This window comes from Heterodontus francisci, chromosome 6, assembly GCF_036365525.1.
Source record: "Heterodontus francisci isolate sHetFra1 chromosome 6, sHetFra1.hap1, whole genome shotgun sequence".
In the NCBI taxonomy this organism is placed as follows: domain Eukaryota; kingdom Metazoa; phylum Chordata; class Chondrichthyes; order Heterodontiformes; family Heterodontidae; genus Heterodontus; species Heterodontus francisci.
In genome coordinates, this window is record NC_090376.1 from 15,400,346 (window position 1) to 15,414,341 (window position 13,996).

Consider the following 13,996-nt stretch of genomic DNA (forward strand, 5'->3'; position numbering starts at 1 on the left):
AGACGAAGTCCCGCCTTCGTATTAAGGATACCGTCCATCATGTTGTGTGGCATTATCACCGTGCTAAATGGGATAGATTTTGAACAGATCTAGCAATGCAAAACTGGGCATACATGAGGCGCTGTGGGCCATCAGCAGCAGAAGAATTGTACTCGAGCACAATCTGTAACCTCATGGCCCGGCATATCCCCCACTCTATCTTTACCATCAAGCCAGGAGACCAACCCTGGCTCAATGAAGAGTGCAGGAGGGCATGCCAGAAGCAGCAGCAGCCATACCTTAAAATGTGGGGTCAACCTGGTGAAGCTACAACCCAAGACTGCTTGCATGCCAAACTGCATAAGCACCATACAATGGACAGAGCCAAGCGATCCCATAACCAACGAATCAGATCTGAGCTCTGCAGTCCTGCCACATCCAGTCGTGAATGGTGGTGGACAATTAAACAACTAACTGGAGGAGGTGGCTCCACAAATATCCCCATCCTTAATGAGGGGGGAGCCTAGCACATCAGTGTGAAAGATAAGGCAGAAGTATTTGCAACCATCTTCAGCCAGAAGTGCCGAGTTGATGATCCATCTCGGCCCCCTACTGAAGTTCCCAGCGTCACAAATGCCGGTCTTCAGCCAATTCGATTCACTCCGCGTGATATCAAGAAACGACTGAAGGCACTGGATACTGCAAATGCTGTGGGTCCTGACAATATTTCGGCAATAGTACTGAAGACCTGTGCTCCAGAACTTGCCACAGCTCTAGCCAAGCTGTTCCAGTATAGCTACAACACTTGCATCTCCCCGGCAATGTGGAAAATTGCCCAGGTATGTCCTGTACACACAAAGCAGGACAAGTCCAACCCTGCCAATTACAGCCCCATCAGTCTACTCTCAAATCATCAATAAAGTGATGGAAGGTGTCATCAACAGTGCCATCAAGCAGCACTTGCTTAGCAATAACCTGCTCAGTGATACCCAGTTTGGGTTCCAACAGCGCCACTCAGCACCTGACCTCATTACAGCCTTGGTTCAAACATGGACAAAAGAGCTGAACTCGTGAGGTGTGAGTGACTGCCCTTGACATCAAGGCAGCATTTGACCGAGTATGGCATCAAGGAGCCCTAGCAAAACTGAGGTCAGTGGGAAAACTCTCTGTTGGTTAGAGTCATACCTAGCGCAAAGGAAGATGGTTGTGGTTGTTGGAGGTCAATCATCTGAGTTCCAGGACATCACTGCAGGAGTTCCTCAGGGTAGTGTCCTAGGCCCAACCATCTTCAGCTGCTTCATCAATGACCTTCCTTCAAACGTAAGGTCAGAAGTGGGGATGTTCACTGATGATTGCACAATGTTCAGCACCATTCGTGACTCCTCAGATACTGAAGCAGTCTGTGTAGAAATGCAGCAAGACCTGGACAATATCCAGGCTTGGGCTGATAAGTGGCAAGTAACATTTGTGCCACACAAGTGCCAGGCAATGACCATCTCCAACAAGGGAGAATCTAACCATCTCCCCATGACATTCAGTGGCATTATCATTGCTGAATCCCCCACTATCAACATCCTAGGGGCTACCATTGACCAGAAACTGAACTGGAGTAGCCATATAAATACCATGGCTACAAGAGCAGGTCAGAGGCTAGGAATCCTGAGGCAAGTAACTCACCTCCTGACTCCCCAAAGCATGTCCACCATCTACAAGTCACAAGTCAGGAGTGTGATGGAATACTCTCCACTTGCCTGGATGGGTGCAGATCCAACAACACTCAAGAAGCTCGACACCAACCAGGACAAAGCAATCCGCTTGATTGGCACCCCATCTACAAACATTCACTCCCTCCACCACCGACGCACAATGGCTGCAATGTGTGCCATCTACAAGATGCACTGCAGCAACGCGCCAAGGCTCCTTAGGCAGCACCTTCCAAACTCGCGACCTCTACCACCTCGAAGGACGAGCAGCAGATGCATGGGAACATCACCGCCTGCAAGTTCCCATCCAAGTCACACACCATCCTGACTTGGAACTATAGCGCCGTTCCTTCACTGTCGCTGAGTTAAAATCTTGGAACTCCCTTCTTGACAGCACTGTGGGTGTACCTACCTCACATGGACTGCAGCGGTTCAAGAAGGCAGCTCACCACCACCTTCTCAAGTGCAATTAGGGATGGGCAATAAAGGCTGGCATAGCCAGTGACGCCCACATCCCATGAATGAATAAAAAAAAAATTAAAAATATTCCGTTGGTTTAGTATTACAGTAAGTGTTGTAATCAGAATATAAGCACATGGAAGGTCTAGAGATGTTAATTAAAATTGATAGTTTAAAGTGAATAGAGGGTTTTTTTTTAGATCATGGATGGGCAGCTGCGGCCTGTTGCTTGCAATTCCTGCGCCATATGGGAACTTCAGGACACTTGACGTGTCTTGGGCAACCCCGTGTGTAGGAAGTGTCTCCAGCTGTTTCAGCTCAAGCTCAGGATTTCCGAACTTGAGGGGCAGCTGCAGTCACTGCAGAGCATCAGGAAGCAGGAGAGTTTCCTGGATTGTATGTTCCAGGAGATGGTCACCCAACAGTAAGTAGGAGTTTGGGATAGTAGGTAGGTGGTCGTCTGGAAGAGACAGTAAGTGCAGGGGTCTTGGGGTGTGTAACGTTCCCAAACTGGTACTCCGTTTTGGAAACTGCTGGGAGTGACGACACCTTAAAGGTGCACCAGCGGGCATGGGACTGTACAGGAGGGAGCAGCAAAGAGCAGAAATGTAGGTGGTTCCATAGTCAGGAGAACAGACAGGCATTTCTGTAACCGTTATTGTGAGTCCTGCATGATTTTGCCTCCCTAGCGTCAAGGTAAAGCAGGTCACGGAGAAACATAGAAGCATAGAAAAAATAGGAGCAGGAGTAGGCCATTCAGCCCTTCGAACCTGCACCGCCATTCAACACGATCATGGCTGATCATCCAAACTCAGTACCCCGTTCTTGCTTTCTCCCGGTATACCTTGATTCCTTTAACCCTAAGAACTATATCTAACTCTTCCTTGAGTATATTTAATGATTTGGCCTCAACTGCTTTCTGTGGTCGAGAATTCTGTGGTGAAGAAATCCCTCCTCATCTCAGTCCTAAGTGGCTTACCCCTTATACTTGGACTGTGACCCCTGGTCTTGGACTCCCCCGCCATCGGGAACATCCTTCCTGCATCTAGTCTGTCAAGTCCGGTTAGAATTTTGTAGGTTTCGATGAGATCCCCTCTCGCTTTTCTAAACTCTAGCAAATACAAGCCGAGTCTACCTAATCTCTCTCCATACGTCAGTCCTGCCATCCCAGGAATCGGTCTGGTGAACCGTCGTTGCACTGTCTTCATAGCAAGAACATCCTTCCTCAGATAAGGAGACCAAAACTGCACACAGTATTCCAGATGTGGTCTCACCCAAGGCCCTGTATAATTGCAGTAAGACATCCTTGCTCCTGTACTCGAATCCTCTCACCTACGAAGGCCAACGTACCATTTGCTGCCCTAACTGCCTGCTGCACCTGCGTGCTTACTTTCAGCAACTGGTGCACAAGGACACCCTGGTCTCGCTGCACCTCCCCCTTTTCCCAATCTATCGCCGTTCAGATAATCTGCCTTCCTGTTTTTGCTACCAAAGTGGATAACCTCACATTTATCCATATTATATGCATCTGCCATGTATTTGCCCACTCTCTCAGCCTGTCCAAATCACACTCGAGCTTCTCTGCATCCTCCTCGCAGCTCTCACTCCCACCCAGCTTTGTCTCATCTGCAAACTTGGATATATTGCATTTAATTCCTTCATCTATATTATGAATATATATTGTGAATAGCTGGGGTCCTAGCACTGATCTCTGCAGTACCCCACTAGTCACTGCATGCCACTCGGAAAAAGACCCGTTTATTCCTACTCTTTGTTTCCTGTCTGCCAACCAGTTCTCTATCCATGTCAGTACCTTACCCCCAATCCCATGTGCTTTAATTTTTCACGCTAGTCTCTTATGTGGGACCTTATCGCAAGCCTTCTGAAAGTCCAAATACACCACATCCACTGGTTCTCCCTTATCTATTCTACTAGTTATACCCTCAAAAAATTCCAGTAGATTTGTCGAGCATGATTTCCCTTTCGGAAATCAACGTTGACTTTGTCCAATTCTGTCATTGTTTTCCATGTGCACTGCTGTTACATCTTTTATAATGGACTCTAGCATTTTCCCAACTACTGATGTCAGGCTAACCGGTCTATAATTCCCTGTTTTCTCGCTACCTTTTTTTAAATAGTGGGGTTACGTTAGCTACCCTCCAATCCGTTGGAACTGTTCCAGAGTCTATAGAATTTTGAAAAACGACCAGCAATGTATCTACTATTTCTAGGGCCACTTCCTTAAGTACTCTGGGATGTAGATTATCAGGCCCGGGGGATTTATTGGCCTTCAATCGCATCAATTTCCCTAACGCCACCTCCCTACTAATACTGATTTCATACAGTTCCTCCTTCTCACTAGACCCTATGTTCCCCAACATTTCAAGAAGTTGATTTGTGTCCTCCTTTGTGAAGACAGAACCAAAGTTTGTATTTAATTGGGCTGCCATTTCTTTCTTCCCCATTATAAATTCCCCCGTTTCTGACTGTAAGGGACCCACATTTGTCTTCACTAATCTTTTTCTCTTCACATATCTGTAGAAACTTTTACAGTCAGTTTTTATGTTCTCTGCAAGCTTACTCTCATACTCTATTTTCCCCTTCTTAATCAGTCCCTTGGTCCTCCTTTTCTGAATTCTAAACTGCTCCCAATCCTAAGGTTTGCTGCTTGTTCTGACCATTTTATATTTCTCCTCTTTGGATCAAATACTATCCCTAATTTCTTTTGTAAGCCACGATTGAGCCAACCTTCCTGTTTCACTTTTGCGCCAGACAGGAATGAACAATTGTAATTCATCCATGCGCTCTTTAAATGCTAGCCATTGCCTATCCACTGTCAACCCTTTAAGTAATGTTCCCCAATCTGTCATAGCCAACTCGCACCTCATACCTTTATAGTTTCCTTTATTTAGATTCAAGACTCTAGTCTCGGAATCAGTGCTCTCACTCGCCATCTTAATAAAGAATTCTAACGTGTTTTGGTCGCTCTTCCCTAAGGGGCCCCACACAACAAGATTGTTAACTAATCCTTTCTCATTACACAATACCCAGTCTAGGATGGCCTGAGCGGGTGCAGGAAATTCTGCAGGGGGAAGGGAATGAGCTAGAAGTTCTGGTACACGTTGGTACCAACAATATAGCAAGGACAGGTTGAGGTCCTGCAGTCAGATTTTTAGGAGCTAGGGAGAAAGTAGAAAAGTAGGCCCTCAAAGGTTGTAATCTCTGGATTACTCCCAGTACCCCACGTTAGCAAGAATAGAAATATGAAGATAGGATCAATACCTGGCTTGAAGCAGGGGGGAGATCTTCAGATTCTTGGGGCTTTGGGACCTATTATGGTGCAGAAGGTACCTGCTCAAAAGGGACAGATTGCACATCAGGATTGGGACAAGTGTCTTTGCGGAGAGATTTGCTAGTGTGTTTGGAGAGGGTTTAACTTAAATTGGCAGGGAGATGGGCACCAGCATATATAAGTAGAAAAGAGGAATTTAAGTGCGTCATGTGAGTGTGTTGGGCAGAACTAGAGAGGGGAGCTGTTCCGTATTAGATGGGAATGGACAGAGAAGGACTACGAGGAATGCAAAAACAGGATTACAATGCATGTGTGTACACACACGAAGTGTGGTGAATAAACTAGGTGTGCTACAAGCACAATAGCAGTATGGGAATATGATGAAGTGGCAATCACGGAAACGTGGCTTAAAAATGGAAAGGACTGGGCGCTTAATAGCCAAGGGATAAAATGTTCAGAAAAGATAGAGAAGGGAAAAAGGGAGGTGGGGTGGCAGTCCTGATTAGGGAAGAGATCGATATGATCTGCCAGTGGTTGGGACGTATGGCCTACATACCTGGCATTGCACTGGAATTCATATAACACATCCTTCATTTGTGTGGTGGACAGAACGTCTTTTTGGCTTGACAGCAGCATCCTGTTAATGGAAAGTACCACTTGTGTTGCCACTACATAGTAGCAGTGTGAAACGCTGCTCACCTGTTGAGTACCTGTGGCTCAAAGTTTTGAGATAACTTACCCTTCCAGGGTAATTTGAGGTAGACTGGCCACTTTCCAGGTCCAAAAGTGTTGGCCTTAGGGCTATTTGTGAGTGTGCACGACATACAACGAGCAATGATCTGATTGGGGTAGCCATTATCCCGCAGGATAGCTTTGATGCATCCTATCACACAACACATCCCTTTGGCTGTCTGCAATAGGCAGAATACTGACAATGTTCAATCACTCTGTACTTGCAAAACTCAACACGATGTCTAACATGAGAGATTATTCGCGATTGGACAGCACGTACTGAACAATCCCAAGCCTGCTAAGAATTACAGTAACGACCAATTTAAACTTATCAGTCAGGCTCGCAATGTAGCTCACTTACGCTTGCTAGAAGCTACATATATTCATACACAGGGACCCATCCTCTGCAGGCAAAAGGAACATGTATCGGCATTGCAACTTTTTTTGAATTAAACAAAGCATTGGGGACAGTAGTTCCTGCATTCTTCATGGCAAGCCCTCGACCAATCAGCACCCCTTTTCTCATGCAGTATAAAATGTTGCTGCCTTTGAAATTTGGCATTCTTGCGCCTGTCCTGATGAGTGCAAGACAAAAAGCTTCGACAGCATGTCTTTTTATCACCAATACTCAAGTTCTATACTACCAAGCGACGAGAGGGTAATGTATGCTTTGTCTTTAGAAAAGGAATCTGACAAAATATTGGTAGAAGCGGAGAGAGTAGATTAAAAGTTGAGGAGGGATGTACTAGTTATGCTTAAGTGTAGATAAGTCAGCTGGCCCGGACTTCTTGCATCCCAGGTTGTTAAAGGAAGTCGGGATAGAGATAGCGGAAGGGCTTGCCATAATCTTCCAGTCTTCCCTGGATATGGAGGAGCTGCCAGAGGATTGGAGAGTAGTAAATGTGACTCCCTTATTCAAGAAAGGGTGTAAAGACAGTCCTAGCAACTACAGGCCAGTTAGTTTAACATCAATGTGGATAAGGTTTTAGAAACAATAATCGGGGGGGGGGGGGGGAAATCAACAGACACTTCGAGAGGTTTGAGTTAATTAAGGAGAGCCAGCACAGATTTGTAAAATGGAAATCATGTTTGACTAATCTAATTGAGTTTTTTGATGAAGTAACCGAGAAGGTTGAAGGGAATGCGGTGAACGCTGTCTATATGGATTTTATGAAAGAATTTGATAACCAACCTTTTATGTAGTACTTTAACATAATTGAGGGTCAGTATCCAGTTGGATAAAAAAAAGTCTTAAGGACACAAAATAGCAAGTCATTGTAAATGGTTGTTTATCAGACTGGAGGATGGTAGACAGTTTTTTGGGCATCGCCAGTTGGGCCAGCATTTATTGCCAATCCCTAATTGTCCTCGAGAAGGTGGTGATGAGCTGCCTTCTTGAACTGCTGCAGTCCATGTGGTGTTCCCCCAGGGTCAGCGCTGGGATCACTGCTTCTTTTGCTCTCTATAAGTGACTTGGATCTTGGAATACAGAGTAGAATTTCAAAATTTACCAATGACACCAAACTTGGAGGAGTGGCAAACAGATGATTATATGAATCGCCTGCAACTAGACATAGATAGGCTAGCAGAATGGGCAGATTGATGGCAGTTGGAATTTGATACAGCCAAGTGTGAGGTGATGCATTTAAGCAGAAGGGAAATGCAATGTATAATTAATGACACAGTTCTAAAGAGTGTGCAGGAACAGAAGGACTTGGAAGTTTTACAAATCCTTGCTGGCTCTCCTTCCTTCAATCAGAAGGTGAGAAGTGGGGATGTCCACTGATGATTGCACAATGTTCAGCACCATTCGCGACTCCTCAGATACTGAAGCAGTCCATGTAGAAATGCAGCAAGATTTGGGCAATATCCAGGCTTGGGCTAATAAGTGGCTAGTAACATTTGCCAGGCAGTGACTATCTCAAACAAGAGAGAATCTAACCATCTCCCCATGGCATTCAATGGCATTACGATTGCTGAATCCCCCACTATCAACATCCTGTGACTTACCATTGACCAGAAACTTGAACTGGAGTAGCCATATAAATACCATGACTACAAGAGCAGGTCAGAGGCAAGCAATCCTGCGGCGAGCAACTCGCCTCCTGACTCCCCAATGCCTGTCTACCATCTACAAGGCACATGTCAGGAGTGTGCTGGAATGCTCTCCACTTGTCTGGATGGGTGCAGCTCCAACAACACTCAAGAAGCTCGACACCATCCAGGACAAAGCAATCCCCTTGATTGGCACCCCATCTACAAACATTCAGTCCCTCCACCACCGTCGCACAGTGTGTACCATCTACAAGATGCACTGCAGCAACAGACCAAGGCAGCACCTTCCAAACCAGTGACCTCTACCACCTAGGAGGGCAGCAGATGCATGGGAACACCACCACCTGCAAGTTCCCCTCCAAGTCACACACCATCCTGACTTGGAACTATATCGCCGTTCCTTCACTGTCACTGGGTCAAAATCCTGGAACTCCCTTCCTAATAGCTACCCCAAATGGACTGCAGTGGTTCAAGAAAGCAGCTTACCACCACCTTCTCATGGGTAGTTGGGGATGGGCAATAAATGCTGGCTGTGCCAGCGACACCCACATCCTATGAAACGAATAATAAAAAAGTGCATGTGCATCGATCTTTGAAGATGGCAGGATATACTGAGAGTATGGTTAGTAAAGCATAGGGGATCTTGGGCTTCATAAATAGAGGCATTGTGTACAAAATCAGGAAAGTTATGCTAAATCTTTATAAATCTCTGGCTAGGTCCCAACTGCAGAATTGTGTCCAGTTCTGGTCACCACACTTTAGGAAGGATGAGAGAGTCTTTGAGAGGGTGCAGAGAAGATTTACCAGAACGGTAAATGGATGGGGAATTTTAGTTACAAGGTTAGGTTGGAAAATCTGGGGTGTTCTCCTTCGAGCAAAGGAGATTGGGGGCAGATTTAGTAGAGGTATACAAGATTGCCAGGCATAGGTAAGTTAGAGAAGGAAAAACTGTTCCCATTAACTAATGGCACAAGGACTAGGGGACACATTGAAGGTTTTGGGCAAGAGATGCAGGGGGAATGTGTAGAAAAACTTTTTATGGAAAATGTGGTAATCTGGAACTCGCTGCCCACAAGGATGGTGGAAATGGAGACCATAAATGATTTCTTAAGGAAATAGGATGGCCACTTGAAGGAAATAAACTTGCAGGGCTACAAGGATCAAGCAGGGGAGTGGGACTGACTGAATTGCTCTGTGAAAGCCAACATGAACGCGTTGGGCTGAATGACCACCTCCTGTTCTGTAAATTACTCTAATCCCGATTAAGGGATATTTTAATCATGGAAACTGACAGTTATCAATGAATGTAATCTTTTAATTATCAATTTTTCTCGAGTTAATAGTCTAATGCTCTTCTTGAAAAGAACATTAATGCTGCATCAATTCAGTTTTTTTCTGATAAATCTTTGCTAGCTTGGGGTATCCAAGAAGCATTCTTTCAGGTATACAATTTATACAAAAGTGTAATGGGACCATTCTGTAAATTGCAGATGTTCTGTGGGGTGACTTATTTTGGAGACCTCCCTGTGTCTTGTGCTCTTAGTGTCTTGCTGCACCAGAAATGGTGTGCCTCAAACACTGAGTCTATCCTCCATCACAACAGCTTACTCAGAATGAGCTCAGTGGGAGGCAGCCTCGGTGTCCTGTTCATTTCAAAGCACATATCCAGGGGTGAAAGTGGGGATACACAAAGCTGGAGTCAGGACTGAAGGGTGTTTGGGGAAGAGATTGTTGCAGTTTTGAGTGGAGCAAGGTAGTTGGAGGAGTTTTAAGATGAGGACTATGGTTTTAATTTCAATATGTTTGGGAACAAGGGGGCAGTATAAGGTTGTATAGGTGGAGATGATGGGTGAGCAAGAATCTGTGTGGGATAGCATACGGGCAGGTGTATTTTAGGCAAGTTGAAGTTTATGGAGGATAAGAGACTATTGGGGTAATAGAATCTGGGGGTCACAAAGGCATAGAGAAAAGGGTTTCAGTGGTGGAGGAGCCAAGAAATTGGTAGAGGCAGGTGATGTTGCATCAATTGAAATAGGTGATCTTGACAATGGACTGTATATTGGGTTTTGAAACTTTTGTTCATTCTGCTGATATGGCTGTTCACAGGGCCAGCATGTATTCCCTAACTTTGTGCATTGGGTCATATAAGGCTTGAAGATTTTGCATGGTCTGGTTCAATCATAGCAAGTAGCTGAAGAAGAGCATGGAATCAGTGGCACACGAATAGAGTTTATGGCAGGACCCAGTCTTTACTTGGAGGAAGCTGTCATTCTTCCAAAATCAGATGTCAGACAGCCAGCTTGACGGAGCAGAGGTGGTTATAAGGTTGAGGAATAGTGGAGAGGGGGCTAGGTGCTGTCAGCATACATATGGAAGATGATCTTGTGCCTGTGGATGATGCCATGGAGGAACATTCTGTTAATGGGGAAGTGAGTAGGACCCAGGATATGATGTTTTTGAGAGTCTGGAGACAGGAAGAGGTGCAGCTAGAGGTACAAAATACCTTGATTTAAAAAAAAATCCTATGACGATCAATCATTGGACACGTGGGTGTAAATTGCAGATCATGGGAGATATAAATCTACTTCTACAAACTCTTTTTCCTGCTTCCAGCACAAATAAAGTTTAGAGAGAGTCCAAACTGTAACACCACTTCTGACTGTTTTCAACCACCTTTCCTAATTCTATCCCACTCCTGTCCTTTTTCTCTCCTACAGTAATGTCCTTTTGTAACATTTTATTACATGTGAGGTGGTGTATTGTTGCTTTAAATGTATCCAGAAGGGCTTAGAAGGATCAAAGGCATGTCAGTGTTAGTTCCTGTATATTTTAACAGCAGAGCATCTGCCAGTAATTGTGTGTAACGCAGCAGCTGGGCTAGTAATTCAGTTTGCTTCCCAGGAAAGCCCCATGGTCAGTCCTTAGTCTGTGCCATTTTAGCTGGGTCATGGTGAGGCACAGTGTGGCAGTAATTTCTGCTGCAAAGTATCTGTTTTTCCAGTCATTCATCGAAGCCATGAAACTAACTCATTCAGGAAGTGCAACTTTTCTTCTGAAGCAGGTAGTGCCATTCTGAATTTGTTGGGATGTGTTGCGTATTAGGAATCAAGGGAATTCCACTCGGAAGTGGAATATATCAACCTGCTTGGTGCTGACACTGGCCATTAGCGGAAGGGTGTTCCATTGGTCAGCAAGTATTTTTGAGCAATTTTACTTCTTATACCAGGTGTCCATTATATTAAAATTAAATCTTATTTATTTATAAACTATCTCTATTTTCTCTGACTATTTTGATCATTGGATATTGTGTTTGTTTCATCAGTAATAGTGATACACTGATTCTCTTTTTAACAAAATAAATGAGAGCTTTTTTCCCCTTCCTTAGAACTTGGACACTCTGTGGGACACCCGAATATCTTGCACCAGAAGTTATACAAAGTAAAGGTCATGGGAGAGCTGTGGACTGGTGGGCATTAGGCGTGCTGATGTTTGAAATGCTTTCAGGGTAAGTCTTGTTGAAAATTTTTCAATTTATTTCCTCAAGCATTCATAATGTTGCTAAGATTTCTGTTCATTGTAATTGCTGTTGCTTGACAATGCTGAATCTTGGGGTTACCGAAAAACACTTCATTTTTGGAAATAAAGCTATGTAGGAACCAGGAGAAATTTTATCAATGCTATTTCTTTGCTTTGAGGAAGCTACTATGCCTGTACTCCATAAGGCTAAACTCAGTGCACAGTATTTGACAACCTATCTGCTAAGTTGGAGTGGGTGATGAACCTTTATTTAAAACCCTTACTGAGCTTCCTCTGACTGCTTACTAAATGTAAGCGCCATCCAGTGTGGCACTGAGTCACAAAGATCAGCAGTATCTCCGATTTAATCCTTGTTCTTTGCTGAGTTAGCCATTCTCATCTGGACTAACAGTCTCAGGACATTGTAGTTGGTTTGGTGCACTAGGCTAGGGAGAGGAAGGACTGACAAGAGTTGCTACACTTGATTGCTATCCAGTGACTCCTGCTAAAAACTACACAGATGAGAATGTTGGGTGAAGATATAATTAGGTACCTATTCGTGCATGGAATGTGGGCGTCACTGGCTAGGCCAGCATTTATTGCTCATCCCTGATTGCCGTCGAGAGGTGGTGGTGAGCTGCTTTCTTGAATCGCTGCACTCTATGGGGTGTAGGTACACCCACAGCACTGTTTGGAAGGGAATTCCAGGATTTTGACCCAGCGACCGTGAAGGAATGGCAATATAGTTCTAAGTCAGGGTGGTGTGCGGATTGGATGGGAACTTGCAGGTGGTGGTGTTCCCATGCATCTGCTGCTCTTGTCCTTCGAGGTGGTAGAGGTCGTGGGTTTGGAAGGTGCTATCAAAGGAGCCTTGGTGCAATGCTGCAGTGCATTTTGTAGATGGTACACACTGCTGCCACTGTGTGTTGGTGGTGGAGGGAGTGAATGTTGAAGGTGCTGGATGGTGTTGAGCTTCTTCAGTATTCTTGGAACTGTACTCATCCAGGTAAGTGGAGAGTATTCCATCACACTCCTGACTTGACTTGTGCCTTGTAGATGGTGGACAGGCATTGGGGAGACAGGAGGGGAGTTACTCGCCACAGAGTTCCGAGCCTCTGACCTGCTCTTGTAGCCACAGTATTTATATAGCTGGTGCAGTTCAGTTTCTGGTCAATGGTAAACCCCAGGATGTTGGTGGTGGATTCAGCAATCGTAATGTCTTGAACATCAAGAGGAGACGGTTAGATTCTCTCCTGTTGGAGATGGTCATTGCCTGGCATCTGTGTGATGCGAATGTTACTTGCCACTTATCAGCCCAAGCCTGGATGTTGTTCAGGTCTTGCTGCATTTCTACACAGACTGCTTCAGCATCTGAGGAGTCACGAATGGTGCTGAACGTTGTGTAATCATGAGCGAACATCCCCACTTCTGACCTTATAGGAACATAGGAGAAGAGAAGGTCATTGATGAAGCAGCTGAAGATGGTTGGGCCTAGGACACTACCCTGAGGGACTCCTGCAGTGATGTTCTGGGACTGAGATGATTGACCTCCAACATCTTCCTTTGCGCTGGGTATGACTCCAACCAGCGGAGAGTTTTCCCCCTGATTTCCATTGACTCCAGTTTTGCTAGGACTCATTGATGCCATACTCGGTCAAATGCTGCCTTTATGTCAAGGGCAGTCACTCTCACCTCCCCTTTGGGTCAGCTCTTTTGTCCATGTTTGCATCCAGGCTGCAATGAGGTCAGGAGCTGAGTGGCCTTGGCACTTGAAACCCAATTGAGCGTCAGTGAGCAGGTTATTGCTGAGCAAGTGCTACTTGATAGCACTGTCGATGACCCCTTCCATCATTTTGCTGCTGTTCGAGAGTAGACTGATAGGGCAGTAATTGGCTGGGTGGGATTTGTCCTGCTTTTGTGTTCAGGATGTACCTGGCCAATTTTCCACATTGCTGGGTAGATGGTAGTGTTTTGGTGTACTAGAAGAGCTTGGCTCGGGGTTCGGCTGGTTCTGGAGCACAAGTCTTCAGTACTATTGCCAGAGTGTTGTCAGGGCCCTTGGCCTTTGCAGTATCTAATGCCTTCAGAAGTTTCTTGATGTCATGTGGAGTGAATCGGATTGGCTGAAGACTGGCATTTGTGAGGCTGGGGCCCTCTGGAGGAGGCCCAGATGGATCATCCACTCTACTTCTGGCTGAAGATTGATGCAAATGCTTTAGCCTTATCTTTTGCACCGATGTGCCGGAGCCTCCTGCTCCTG

The 13,996-nt window shown here is 45.3% G+C and overlaps 1 protein-coding gene across 4 annotated transcripts in view; it reads left to right on the forward strand.

The window, feature by feature from the left end:
• The window catches only part of prkx (protein kinase X-linked), a 178,499-nt gene that overhangs the window by 97,746 nt on the left and 66,757 nt on the right, over positions 1-13,996 (forward strand). For all 4 annotated transcript variants that reach the window (XR_010975185.1, XR_010975186.1, XM_068033143.1 and 1 more), the window contains exon 4: positions 11,606-11,725. Coding sequence is in view for 2 of the 4 variants with exons in the window: in XM_068033143.1 (XP_067889244.1) it covers positions 11,606-11,725 (120 nt within the window). In the remaining 2 variants the exon portion in view is untranslated. The remainder of the gene's footprint in view (positions 1-11,605; positions 11,726-13,996) is intronic.